Source organism: Semicossyphus pulcher, unplaced genomic scaffold (assembly GCF_022749685.1).
Source record: "Semicossyphus pulcher isolate SPU_LCO1_2020_fin unplaced genomic scaffold, fSemPul1.0.p SCAF_5, whole genome shotgun sequence".
Lineage (NCBI taxonomy): Eukaryota > Metazoa > Chordata > Actinopteri > Labriformes > Labridae > Semicossyphus > Semicossyphus pulcher.
The window spans coordinates 6,368,495-6,383,544 of record NW_027211726.1 but is presented as its reverse complement, the minus strand read 5'-3'; the positions used below and the strand labels follow the sequence as shown (position 1 = coordinate 6,383,544).

At 42.1% G+C, this 15,050-nt stretch overlaps 1 protein-coding gene across 1 annotated transcript in view; it reads right to left on the bottom strand.

The window, feature by feature from the left end:
* erf (Ets2 repressor factor) overlaps window positions 1-14,162 on the bottom strand; it is a 36,356-nt gene extending 22,194 nt beyond the window's left edge. The window contains exon 1 of the mRNA XM_069681557.1: window positions 13,515-14,162. Within this exon, the coding sequence (XP_069537658.1) occupies window positions 13,515-13,536 (22 nt within the window). The 5' untranslated portion in view covers window positions 13,537-14,162. The remainder of the gene's footprint in view (window positions 1-13,514) is intronic.
* Between the last annotated feature and the right edge of the window lie 888 nt (window positions 14,163-15,050).

Sequence of the window (15,050 nt, the reverse complement as noted above, 5' to 3'; positions counted from 1 at the left end):
ACACACACGCACACACACACACACACGTGTCACCACAGCCCAGAATAGGCCCGCAGCTCCAAATCCAGGGAGCTGGATGAGTGACTCACTCTCGTACTCCCTGCCAATCAAATTCATCTCCTCCTCTCGCCTACCCCTCCACTTCTTTCCCATAATGCCGCTTTCCTTTCAGCATCTTTCCACACAGACAAAGAGGCTCCACTGTCGATTATCACTAGCAGGACGACCAGCGCGACAATGCTGGAGGTTCAGTTTATGGACGTGACTGTAACATAAAGACTTCACAGTTCGTTCAAATTTAAATAACGTTTCAATTGTATCTCAAGACTCCTGAAGTCATAAAAGTCCAGACAAGCCAGCGCCACATGGCGACGTTTACTATCAGAGAGCGTCAAGAGCAAACATCAGGCAGGAGGGTGCATATTTGCGGAGTGATTAACACTCCTGGCTGGTAGAAGTACATTTTATTCATAGTGTATATTTTAAAATCGCACATCTGCCTCAGAGGACTCAACAAGCTGCACGTATTATATCCCCCAGCATTAAACCATGAATTTGGATTTATGGAGCAACAGAGGATAAAAACCTTTTTAAAGGCTTACAGACGGACTATAGGTGTTGTGTGCACAGAGTAGGCCAAATTAACAGTAGCTGAGTAACAATATGGTAAAAACTCTGCTTATTATACCTTCTATTAGGTCTAGATCAGTGCCCGAAGAACAAACAGTAAGCTAATTCTTTGCTCCTAAAGATTAAAATCTGATTAACCATATTTACAATGTCTAACGTCCTTGTTAATCTCCGTTAGTCTCATTTTAAAACAGTGGTATAAATGGAAATTATCTTAGTTCACATGAGTGTTTTAGCACACTTTCAGACGCCTGAAAACCCATTTCATGTGACCATCATCGTACCTGACACAGGGCGTGTGTGCACGGTTTTAAAACAGGAAGCAGATTATCTACTCTGCTGTTCATTGCCTGGTTGCAGAAAATACTACGAGAAGTTATACCAGAGATTTCTGTTATTTGTTATTCACATTGAAATGCTGGTAGTCAAAACTCACGTGAGTGATCAGTGATTGGGGTGTGATAAGACCCAATAAGGAAGTGAACGTGAGCATGTGGGTGATGGTTTTAAAAAGCCTCTATATGGGCCCGTGGTCTCCACATTAGGGATTTTGAATATGCCAGATTAGTGGGGACATTAGGGTTAAGGGTGGTAAAAGTTATCCATTTTCAAAATGAGAACACACTGGTGCATATGTAGCTTCAAACTGAAACCTCAAACCACTCCTGAAAATCAGGTACAGCTTCTACAATCCCACCCTCATCCCTTAATCTGTGTACAAGTCCTGAAGGTTCACTGACAGGAATGAAGACATTTTCTTCTCAACTTGAACATGAATTCTTGTTATTACAGGCAGAACACTGCGCGCGCTGTGGTTCTAAACTAAGCTGTCACTCTTTAATATTGGCTCGTAGCGTTGTTGATCTAACACTTGTAGCTTATAGCCGAATCACAGTGACAGTAATTCGCTCTGGATGAACGTGTCCGTGAATTCCTTAAAATGTAAAACAGCCTGCGAGGGGACTTTCTACATGTGTGATGTCTGGGCGCGTTAGTCAGCCTTTCCTCATTGGCAGAGCCACCGCAGTCTTAATTCCTCAGTCTATTGCATTAAAGCTGGATCTTTTAGTCTCTAGACTGAGCGGCTCGCTGCCTGTGTTAAAACATTAAAGACAGAGGCACAACGGCGTCACCGCAGGGAGATGGCAGCCCAAATGAGCAAGCCCCGCTCGCTAGCTGTAGTGAGAAAATTAAAAGAGCGTGTCTGTGTGTGTGTGTGTCCTAATGCAAGACAGACATCACCCATTTTCATGGCATGTGGGGGGTCCAGGTCCCCTAATAAAGTGTGCATGCTGTGAGTGGGCGAGATGAGTGAGTGAGTGTCTGAGGGACTAACCGACTTGTGCATTTCAATAAAACAGAGACCAGAGTCATTCATCACTGCTGCTGGGTTTAGAGAACAGCGGGGAAAGAAACGGGTCACAAATCTTTGTCTCATGAGTTAACAAATGAACGAGGGCAGTGCTTTCAACTTAATAAATTCAACATGTAAAGCCATATTCCTGCTCTCTGGTTAATGATTCAGCATTCTTTCTCATTTAGGTCATTTGTTTCAATTAGCTGAATCGTAATCAATCAAGCGAGTTTGTATGAGACGTTTAGATCGCCGAGATTTAAAGCTTTATGTTTTAATGAACAACAACAGTTGAGTTTGTGTGTGTTGGGCGATAAAGAAAGGACAGACGGGGAGAAGCGGTACGCTCAGCTTTATGGCCGAGTGACAGCGCTGACCTGATCAAACGGTGCCACTCTTATCACTGATGTAATTTATGGTTTTCTTTGAAGGAGCTAACAAGACAAGCCCTAACCATACATTCCCTTCAACAGGACTGGCTTGAAGTTGCACTAGCAAATACCCTGACATGTAGCATGAACATCTGATTCGTCTCTCCCTCCTATGACAACTTATTGTGAGTTAATAATGATTATTATTTCTCTGCCTATTTGGCTACTATTGGTGTGGAATATAGCTGGGAATAAATACAACTAATTTTGACGTTTGAGCCGGCAAAATGTTGGATTCTAGTCCAGATTAAAGAGCCAGGTTTTAATGGGATTATTATCATTATCATCATATAAATTTCAAAGCTCAATGTGTAGAGGGAAATTGTTATTCTCTTTTACTTTCACACACTGAGCCTAATCAGCCCCCTGGGCAGTGATTGTAAAGTTATTTTACCAATCCTTAGGTGGTTGTTGGAATGAAATCTTTGGTGTGAGGATCGGTCTGGTTGCAGCAAGAGCATTGAGTCTCTCCGATGAGGACTGCACATGTGATGGCATCAAAACATTTCGAAGGCCCCCTGCTCACTGGCTGCAGTATAGCTCATAAACCCGCCTCCTCCATGTTAACAGGTGGGACATGGGTCTATAAACTATAAAATCTAAATACACGCCAAGTTTAGTTATTATCATGCTGATTCATGTCCACATGTTCAAGTTTATTTTTAATTAGTTATTTGATGCGGTCAAAACGATGATTGACAGCTCTGTTGACAAATCTGGCTCCTGCAGCCGATCTGTTCCGGATTAAGGGAGTGCAGGACGAATGGCGAGAGGAAACGTAACTAAAACAATCATTACAGTCATTGAAGTTTCCATACCTGTGAACGTTAACCTCAGACCAGCACAAGAAGCTGCTCTGCTGTTAAACACGCAGACGTGCGGGATATTTGCTGCTTTGGTAAGTGCGTTTTGGTTAGCGGAAGAGGCTACGGCAGCGCCACCCGCCGATCTCTACTGCACAGTCTCTGGCTCCATTTGACGTCACCATCGCAAGATTGGCAGCGCCTATCACAGGGGCTATTTTGGCATCAATTCCGTACAATGGGAGCAGATGGATACGTGTCGTCCATCTATATATACAGTCATGGGTCTTAATGTGGGTGTGTAACCAGGCAAAGGCGTGTGTGAGAAACAGAGAGGGTGTGAGCGTTATTCTGACTATTTGCATTTAGGTGGTTTGGGGTGTCAAGCCAGTTTTTAGGCATTTAGCCTTGAACTAACAAAAACCCACATATAATTTAGATATGAAAATCCTCACACGCAGTCACATCAAACATAAACACACCACACACAGATAACCACAGAGTCCCAGGACAAGTTGTGACAGCCATAAAGAGAGAGATAAAAACCGCAGGGTTCCCAACAGGCTGGTGACTGGAGCAAACTCTCTGTGAATCACTTTCTCTCACTTCTTTTCCCTCCGCAGACTTTGACTCGTGTAACGACTCCGGAGGGCCAAAGACAAGATAACTGCCGGTAAAGTCAGCGATGAACAACCAACCCTGCTAACTTTATTTAGACAAAACATGACATCATTCACCTTTACTTTATTTTCGTAACATTTTGGACTGAGCATCGTGTCGTGACACAGATTTAAAGATTTAGTAAGAAGTATCCTTTCAAATGAAGTCTGGGTGCTGTAAAAAAAAGACATTTTGGTTGCACACCGACATCAGTGAAGATCAGCTGCAGGAAACATGTTTCATAATATCAGAAATATGCCTTTCAGAGCCAGCTACAATGAGTCTTGGATACAAGGACGTTTTTACAAGTCTTGATCTTTCCCTTCAACCCGTGGACAGCATCCACTCTGACACTTGAGTCTTTTCAGTCGTGCACATGCATTGTTGTAAAAATTCCTTTAATAATCCCCTTTTTACGCGAGTCCATTTCAATTCTTTCTTCAGAGGGAATCTAGAGGTCTTTACCCAGCTTCTTCACTGTTAAACCCCGATTGCAGAGGCTGTAAATGTAAACAATCCGAGTGTACATTCAGAGGAGGAAAGTATTTGGTGATATATGAAGCATGGTGTCGTTTGAAGAAAAACAGAACTGAGATTCGTTGACACACTTACAGTCCATGAAGGCTTAAACAGTTTTTATTTACACTGTTAGGTCGACTTTGTGCTGCCTTTTAAAAAAGGTTAAAGGAGCAATTGGCCCCTGGACAAAGCCACCGTCAGTCAAAGCTGGTGTTCTCTGTAATCGATAGAAGCAATAATGTTTGAAATTGGCACCATAGCTGTGGAGAAAGTTGTACAAACAGCTCGTGGATTCACCCATTCTACATTCCTACAACACCCAGCATGCATTGCTCCCCTCCCTCTGGAAGGAATGGCTCAGCGAGAGACGCTGGAGTGAAATACTACCGTTTTCCAGTCAAGGACATTGATCGGTTCAGGCAATGACCCTGAGAAGAATCTGAAATACGACGAGAATATAGCGGTGGATCGTCTAAAAAATCTTCAGGTCTGCAGTCTACATTTCAAACCTGACAATTTTAAGCGAGACATGACGTCGGAGGCGGGCGTTTTGATTGAGGAAGTGAAGTTTAGCAAACTCCCTTGCCTCCGCCAGACGACGCACTTTGCGTCGTCTGGCGGAGGTTTTCCAGGGCCCACTGGAGAAGCGGATAGCGTCCTCCAAAGGCACACAGCAAAATTACATCTTTTTTCAACCATAATGGCATTAGCTCCCCAAATAGCATGATAGGACAGACGTTGAAAATCAGCAAACTGGCCCTTTAAGGGGGCAACATATCCAACAGAGTGTGGTCTGTAGAATGTAGTTTTTAGATGTGTACCAAATGCTTTCAGTGAGTAATTTGTGGCATGATACAGCATGTCTTTATGCACAACATTTAACATTTTCAATCAAGCAGTGTGGGCTTAAAACGCAGGTGCAACACCAACAAGTGTCTGAGTTGGATCGGCCTCCTTTAAACAAGCACAAAAACCACACTGTGCTCTTTTTCCCCTGTGCGACCTGCTGGCAGGGTCTCCCCTCAGCGGCTCGCGAGGTGGTCCCTTTTGAATAAATGCATCCAATTTATTCCTATAATTTTACGACTGGTTTCTACATCATGTGAGCTTTTTCTTACTGATGACTTTCCACTGGATTGCCAGTGAATGCCACAGTCACATTTTATTTTGTGTCAATGCTCCCATTTCATTGTAAAAGACATTACAACATGGGTTTTTACCACCTACTGTAGGCCTCACTAATTGCAAGAACATAACCTGGCAGGCTCCCTTTAACCACTCCTCACAGCTAAAACAAACTCCCTAAAAACATATGGCATTAGGCTATTTTTGCTCTGACAGCAACTTGGTTGTAACTACTTTAAAACTGGCAGAAGTAATACAGAGTCATACAGGACCACACCTAGTCTGTCCCCTCATCCTTTCTGCAGAGTGCAGAAGGCAGACTCGCGTGTTGGTGGAGGCTTGGCTCAATCTTTCGGGCCATAAACGAAGCCAAACCGACCAGAGCGCCCTCCCTCCCTCCTGTCAGACTCCACGAACCACAGATGATAGCCATAACACACAGGCCAGCCCTCCACACCTCTTTGAGTAAGGATGACTCCAGCCAAAACACACCAGACAAAGACAGATCTACCTCTCACTCTCACACAGCCTTGGTTTGATTCGAAGACCTCCAAGAGCTACAAGGGCAAACTGGCGTCTGCCTGCAATGTCAAGGATCAGTGTCAGCATTCAGATTAGCTGCACATATCTCCTGCATATTAATAAATCTGTTTTTCTCTTGAGTTTCAGACTTTAACCTTGTCTTGGAGCATGTTTTACTTTCCCTACGCAGATCATTTAAGCATTACAGGAAATGATAGATGACGTGATCGCAACTCTTCGCATATATCTCTCCCTGGTCCCTCTTAACTCTTGATAACTGGTTTCAGAGGGGCTGGCAAAGGGCTGAACCAAGTGCGGTAGAAGTAGGAAGGGGTTTATGTTTCAAAAGAGGAAAACAGGTTTTTTTAAGCACCCAAATTATGATTGTAAATTATATATATGTACATGCTTAATCTCTACTTGATGCAAAAAGATATTGCCGTGTTATTTTCCCCCTATCGAGCACAGAGCTTTATCCACATTTGACACTCAAATACGCTCTCGAGACGCCTCGTTGAAGAAGTATTTTCAACAGTTTATAAACGATACCGGTGTTACTGATCGCACCAGACAGTTTGCAGAAGATATCCACAGATGGCGCCCAATATTCGCACGACACTTAATTTGATCTTAACTTTAGAACCTCTGTCACCGTCCTGTTGATCGACTGTGCCTAAAATCGCCACTTGATGAGTGAAGTCTGGCTCGTGCCACTCTCCTGCTGCACAGAGGAGACACTCAGTTTGTAATTGTAGATTCTGTATCAAAACAACCATGGGGGCAGTGGGCAACTTATCTTTGTATGCCTATACACAAGACACGTTGACTAAGGAAGCAAGTCTAATAGCTGTAAATGTCATTTAGACGACATACAGTAAGTGGGCAGGTTAATGCAAAAGAGTTGTGGCGATGGGGCAAGTCGTATGCAGGAAACCTCAGTATCCTGTCAGGTGTTTCAGAGATATGTGCCCTGCTGCAGACGCCTTCCTTATCTGCTCAGCGAAGCGAGCCTTTGGTTCCACTTGACCCGCTCTGTCCTTTCATCTGCCCTGCTGGGGGCCGACTGTCACGGAGCCAACAGATTCACTCAATCATAAACACTTACAGATACCGACCGAGCAAGCACGGCTGTGTGACAGAGACGTTTAACACATGTACTATACAAATGACACTACACAGATAAAGACTTTATCCAAGCCAAGTATGCATTTCCTCTTTTATAGAGCTGCAAATTCCTCAGACAGACATGACATGTAAAGAGACTGCAGAGGAACACCTAGGCGTAACAATATTCCTAACTCAGATTCTCTCTATCACGGCAAAGGAAGGAGTTAGGGTATTAAATCAAATAGAAAAATAGCTATCAAATGAAGTACTCAGTTGCTTTACAGGTACAAATATTTGTACTTGTTTATAATTTCCTAAATGACACCCAGCCAGTCTTTAAACCCTCAAAAGAGCCAGAAACAGTTATTGGATGTGTTCCCTTCTTTTTGAAAGCGTATTTTTATCATCCCTATGAGTAACTGGCCAAATGTAGACAATGTGGTGCCAAAATAAAACATGATTCAGCCATCTGTAATATCATCATAAATGTCAGGTGTTTGTGTCAGCCTCTTGATCAAAGAGTAAAGGCTTCAACAACCATCAAGAGAGACATTTATCATAAAAGAGACAGGGACCCACTCCTCCTCAAACAGCTGCCTCGAAAGACCAAAACTCAGTAAGAGTGAAGAGTGTAAGAAAAGAGTGCCTCATATTTATTCTCCATCGGAAACGGTTTCTCTGTTGTTATTGCTTTTCCACCTGCATGTACAGCCCACAGCTGAAGTTTACGAGCCCAATCAGTCTGTGGGTTTAGTTAACAGTCATCCTGGGAAATGTAGGAGTTCGCTAATTGCAGTCGGAGCAGATGAGGCAGGCAGATGTAGAAGTGTAGTTTGTAAAGGGAAATTACCACATTTTATCAAAAGAAACTACTGTAGCTGTCTGATCTGTCGCATCACACGCATCACAGTGCCCTTAAATCTTACAGGCTCCCACTGTGCATCCTTAAATAGATGTTAGCTTAAATTACATACTTGTGTAACTCCGTATACAGCAAGTCATGATTGTGTTGTATGATGCAAAACCTGATTGTAAACAAGTTGGTCTACATTTTTTTAAAGTAAATACAAAGTCCAGAAAAAACTTAAAGAGCCAAAAAACGGAGTTGTAACTCAGCTTGAGACTTTGAAGCTGCTACACAAACCGTGTCATCTTGCACTTGCCTTAACTTGTGTGCGAATTATTCCAAAATTAGATGTTTGTACACAACGCCAATCAAAAAAGTATGAATAGCACCAAATTGAAACCACTCTTTGAAGCATAATCGCCAGAAAAACGTCTCTCCAATGTTTTAAAGCTAGAAAAACCAGCAGGCCATCGACAGCCAACCTGCACACTGACTGTCAGGCTTTCCTGTGCGTGAGGCCCCCGTGTTTGTTTGGCCAGCATGTCCCAGCTCGCGCAAACCTGTTGTCTATTCTCTCTGCTTTGTATGGGTCACCAGAGCCACTGTACACACACACTTCCAGGAAGAGAGGCCTGCCGTAACATCGAGAGACGATCACAGCGGCACTGACCTGAGCCGCCGCTCCACAACACACCAGAGAAATGCTGTCGTCACCGCGCGGGGGCTTTTTCCAGGGTCTGCGTGCCCGGGCTCGGCTCAGGAGTAATCAGGAATGTGATCGGGTCAACCTTTGCGCTGACCTGATCGCTCACAGTAACCACATAATGAGAGGAAAGCCAGGGAAAAGGTATTTCCTGTGAGGAACGATGGCAATCTAGGGGTTTTTTTGGTAATGACATTTTCCTCCTTAATGGATTTTGTCTGCGTGTGATTATTTCAGTTGTTGATTACTCAGCTGATTTTTATGCGACAAGCTGCTTAGTCTACAAAATGTCAGAAAATTCCAAAAGCCTAAAATACTGCAGTCAAATGGCTGAGTGTGTCCACTATTAAAACATGTTCAGTTTAATGTTAGACAGGAGTAAAGACACCAGAGAATATGCAGCTGGAATCACAATATTATCACCTGTTTTTACTATTTAAAAACCACTCTAACGAATAGTTGGGGGTTAATTTACTGGTTGACAGCTCATGGATTAATCATCACTGCTCAATTTACCAACTTCTTTTGGAATCCATTAAACTTTTCAGACATTTTTCCAGCCAAAATGTCAAATATTTGCTTGTTCCAGCTTCTTACATTTAAGGACTTCCTGCCTTTGTGCCATTTTTGACAGCAAATGATGAGTCGTTAGCTTCTGAACCGTTGGATGGACAAAAGAATGAGTCAATGAGTCAATGAGTCAATTACTCAATTTTTTGACATTTAACAGGATAAAGGATTGGGGTTTGTGAAAATAATGGGCAGGTTAATGAATGGCGAAAGTACATGTCAGTTGACGCCCTACAATAATCCATTCTTCTTCAAAATTTGGTGAATAAACACAAAACAAATTTCAGCCCGACACCACAGCTTGTCCACTAAAGGGCAGAGAGACAGGGTGTCCCAGAAACCCAAGACAGCACGACCACATCACCGGCACCTCTTCCAAATGTTCCCTGGGAAAAACAGCTTGGCCTCGACTCGTGGTGTAATTGTGTCCTCTCTGCTGCAGCCGGTGCCAACAGCAAAACTCGGTATAATGTTGAGACGGTAACACAACAGAGTCCTTCCCAAAGGAAACTCACAGCGTCATATTTTTTAGCAAATGAGCCCCTGGTTCTTCAGCCTAGTGTTATTAAAACTACTTGAATCTGCATGAAGTTAACGTCTAATTGTTCTTCCTGTAATTACAACAGACTGACTCAGCTGCCCACAACCAAATGGTCTTCCTCAAGGGCAATTTGGTCTGGCTAGTAAAAGTCAAACACTCACTTTGTTGTGACCACATCAATGTCAGGTAGAGCCGCACACCGAGCACACCGACAGACATATGGGCGCACACGTTCAGACAGGTTTGCACTGCGCACACACACATTTACACTCACAAACACATAAATACACTCACAGTCGTAAACAGCAGCCCAGCACTCCCCAGACTTAACACCAGCTAATTGCTCATGTATGGCTCCTTTCACTCCACACACATGCACAAAACACACACACACACACACACACACACACACGGTGCAACAAAGCATGCCTGGGCCGTCTACAGCTGTGACGTCTCACATGTGGCTGTGTGTTGATATAAGGAGTAACACAAGTGGAAAATTGGAGCTGGTGGGGCCAGACTGCTGACTTCCTGATAGGAAGAGAGTGGAGGTTGACCCATATATACATAAAGTCGTCAACAGGCTCCAACACAGAGGGAAACACAAAGAGGACAGACAAAGGGTCCGTGTTGCTCCATGCATAATGTGATGTGGTAACACATCAGGTATACCCAGGGGGATCCTTTCATGTAAGCGAGGGTCTTAAGTGATGAAAATGATGATTTTTTTCTTTATATATCAATAGACAGTAAAGTAGTTAATCTTTTGGATATAGTTTGTTAATTGGTGTTTGCGTTTTTTACAAGTAAAGATAACTATAACCACTTAAAACACTGAATAAAGTGTCTTAAATGCGCTCTTTGAGACAGTCAGGAGGAGCTGCAAGCTGAGATGCTGCTTACATTAGCTCAGCTTTTTCGCAGGACCTCGGCTTGTTCTTAGGTCTTTAAAGTTCATCATTCACAAGGTTTTTAACTAATTATCCAAAGAGGTGTCTTCTGGATGCAGTAACAAAGCAGGTAAATCTCCAAATAAAGCGGTTTCATGATTAAAATGAGTTCAACCATCAGTGGACACAGGATGTCCTGTGAGGGGGCTGCTAGCCGAGCTGCCATATAATGAACATTATGTGAATATTTTTGCCAACTGTTTCTCATCCTTAGGAAACAACTGGGGTCACTTTCACAGTCTCTTTAGGCTACTTGTTTCCACTATGTTGTTTTTCTCTCTCTTACAGAAGATATCCGCGTCCTTCACCTGCAGCTCAAACACTGCTTTGCAGTCAGAAGTGGGCAAGTGCTTCATGTGCAAGCGAATACGAGAGACTAACTGGCTGTTTATGCTATTTGTGCTTTGTAACAGGCTGTTTTATCTTCCTCTACAAGTTAAAGTTAATCATCATCACTGGTGTTAGTTTTATCCTGATCCTCCATGGAGGTAATTTAATCACATAGCCCTAATGGGTCTCAGTACCAAAAAAAACGTAACTAAAATGACCTACAGTACGTCATACTGATGTCATTGCAAAAGCTTCATTTAGACGTGTGACTCACTCAAAAGCAACATGGGAAGTTGGTATGAATCACTCTGTAAAAGCTGAAAAATAGGAACTATTGGAAACCTAAAACCCAAGTTGTCTGTCATTAAAAAGCCGAGCGGACGCACCAACAACAGCTTAAACTACTTTCTGCTGCGGCCAAGCAGCAAAACCAAACAAGAACATCACTTATAAATAGACAAAAGGAGCAGTCCTCTAATGCACGTCTAAAAAAGGGTGTCTACTTTTAAAACTAAAAAGGAAGTCCGCAGCATAACCTTGCTAATCCGAGCCTCTGGATAATGGAAGTCATTAGAAGAGAATACAATGTTCAGACGTCCTAAATAGACCACAATGACACGTTAGACAGAGCCTTGATCTAAAAATGCACTGGCTGTTTCGCATATTCAAAGTATTAGTCAATTTGAGTTGTTATGGTCAGACTGTACGTTATGAAACCGTTTCCTAAAATGAAGAACTTATATTTGAACGTTTATGATTCAACATTACCCAACGCCTTCTAAGAATTTTATGCATGAAGGCCATAACAGTTATGATCTAAAATAAAGTTGTTTCATGGTTGACACACTCAGCTGGGTTGCTTCAGCTCAAGTTTTCTCATAATTCTTTTGTGATATAAAAAGTCATCTAAAGCAGTGCAGAGACTTGAAAGTCATATCTCTAATTATAATGTTGTGTTGTGCTGCGGCTTTCCCCTCTTAAACATCCATTATGTGCACTGGATCTTTGTCTGCCCAAGATTGCCATGCAAGACTTCTGACTAAACTGAATTTAGGCGCACCTTAAATGCACAATGGAGGAGAAATTACAGAAGCAAAATCATAATCATTTCTACGACCATAAAAGTGTAGGAAAAAATGAGTGGAATTTGAAACAGTAGCTCTGAAGAATTCTGAGTTGAAATGTGTTTCAATTCCTGAAGCAGCTTTAGTAAAGCTGTTAATTATACTTGCCATGTCAAAGGTGAAACTTGCAAAGAGTCTTACAGAATGCTGAACCTTGTAAACAAAGAGACAATCTATGTTTCCTTGTTTATTTTTAGAGTGTCACACAATACGTTATCTAGCACGTTATCTCGGTTAACCTTCTCTACAACCCAAAACTTATCAACTGATATCGCAGCTGGGTTCCCAATCCAATCATGCAACCAGTTTGTATCTTCCTCTGCAGGCTGTGGTGTAATGATACAGGGAAATTGTAAAATAATGAAGATGCAAACAACACATATATGAGCATAAATCGTGTACTTTGCTCTGACATTCATTTAAAAGAAATATCTGCTGAGTAAACTTATCATTTAACTGGTTTTACATAACCCACACACCTCTTCACACTCTGCCTTTATTCTTTAGATTGAAGAGGAAACATTGTGGGTGCACTATCAAGGCTGTGAAACTTACAGTCACTCACTTGCTGTTACAAGCAGTTTTTGTTTTAATCTTTTGTTCCACTTAATTTAAAGTCAGCTAATTAGGGTCCACTTTATGAAATCTTTGATAATATGTTAATGTTTGTTTTTATCAAGTTGATTTGGTTGTTTTGTTTTTGCTTTGTTTGGTCTTTTTTTCATGTATTATTATTTTTGTTTTAAATTGCTAATGTATGATTCTGATCCTGTTTTGTTAAGCACATTGGGTTGGATCTAGCACGAAATGTGCTATACAAATAAAGTTATTATTGTAATTATTATCAAACCTGTAATGCAAAGCTATCCCAGTCAGGGTAAGTGCACTTTGACTCTTTTACCAGCGATCCGGGAAATTATGCTACCTTCATTGCCCTCACTGTAAATCGTGCATGTTAGCTTCAGACATCAGATTTAAGCTAAATCTCAAGGAAATAAGTTAAAAATAAACTTTGATGTTGCTGGATTTACTTGAACTGGAAAGCAACGCGGTCCTTGTGAGTTGGAGAAGCTTTTTTTAAGTTTTGTTGAAACAATAACAAGAGGCTGGGATGGATCCACCCCAGCCTAGCGCCATAATTTTGTCACACTTTCCCCTGGAGCGGAGAGTTTGTTAGCGTGCTAACCAGCTAGCCGCGAAAGCTAAGCGCTGCTGTTGTTTTCATTTGAAGAAAAGCAGCAGCTCCGTCTGAAGAAATAAAGGGCTAATGTATTAAAAAACTGTTGCCATTGACTTACCCGTGTCTCCCGGGGTTTTCATCTTTGTTGTCGTCTTCGAGGTCCTCCTTCAGGCACTTTCTCCGTCGACTTGTAACTTTAGACGCTAGCCAGCCGTTTAGACTTCAGTTAGCCAGCCGTTAGCCAAGTTAGCTCGCGAAGTTAGCAGTGACACCCCACTCCTTCCTCCGGTGTTGTTCTCACAAGTGGCTTCTTAGAAAGAGCCAGCCCCGGCTTTAGAGTTCAAAAAAAGCCCCGCTAACTTCGCATAAGCTTCAGGGTTTTATCTCGAGACATTCGCGTTTGCTGAAAAAGTTTAAAGCCGAAGAAGTACAGGGGGGACGTGATGAAAAGTTGCCCCGACTCTCTGGGGGGAAATCCAGCCGCCCGGGTCTGAATGGCGCAGGTCGAAGTTTGCTGCCGTTTGTCGGTGCTGGAGCAACGGAATGCGACGAGTCTAAATCTTCGTCCCGTTTGTTGAAACGATGTCGCATGGTCGATTCTTCCTCCACATCATCATCCTCACCAACACTCTGAGAACAGCAGCGCTTCTGAAAGCAACAAAAAAACAAAAGCCAACTCTTTCTCCTCTTTCTCTGCGCCTCTCTTTCTCCGGCACGGACTTTTTCTTTTTCCACTCACTCACTTCGTGTTCTCTCAACCCCCCCTCCTCACTCCGTCGGGGTGTCGTGTTTCGCTCTACTCCTGCCACACGGGGCCGCCCACGCTGACCCACGGAGGGAGGGAGGGGGAGAGGAACTGAACGCCCACTTGTTGCCAAAGATCGTCTATGTTTTTTCGGAAGATTGTTTTTCCCTCACAGTTCAATGCTGAGCTGGGAGGAAATTTATGAGTTGTTGGAGCTAAAACAGCATCATTGAGCGAAAAACGGTGCACAGCTAGTTTGATTTTGACCATTATAAACTTACAGTAACTTGTATTATATTTTTGTTTAATTATGGACATGTACATCAACAATCACAACTCTGATAGTCTAATACATATTGTTTAATTTAATGGTAACTAAACAAGGACACAAAATAAACAACAACATAACACAAAGATAAAAACACAAAAATGATTAAAGTGATTGTTGTGCGATTTCAAAATAACATTTTGCATTTGTAGACATAATGCTTAACTAATTGCTGATCGATCCTAGGCTAAATTAGCCTTGACTATTCCAGGTAATGTGCTAGATATGTTCATTTTCTGGCAATTTAGTGGCTTTTGCAACCCATAGGACGTTGAAAACTCTCAGACCAACAAAAATAAGTGAATAACAAAGGATTCCTGAAATTTGAAACAGCATTTATACCTTTATGCTGAGGAATTACATTTACTGAGTAAATACAGTGATAAAATTAGAAATATATATTTTTGTCAGAAACTTCTATTTTGGCCTTCACGTTCATGTTAAATATGTTGATACTAATTTAACAAACAATATATTCAATGTATGTATAACAAGGGGTTTATGAGAATATCTGCTGCAGTCAGTTGAGTTTCGGATGCAAACAAACAAACAAGTAAACAAAACTTTTTATTATATTTTAT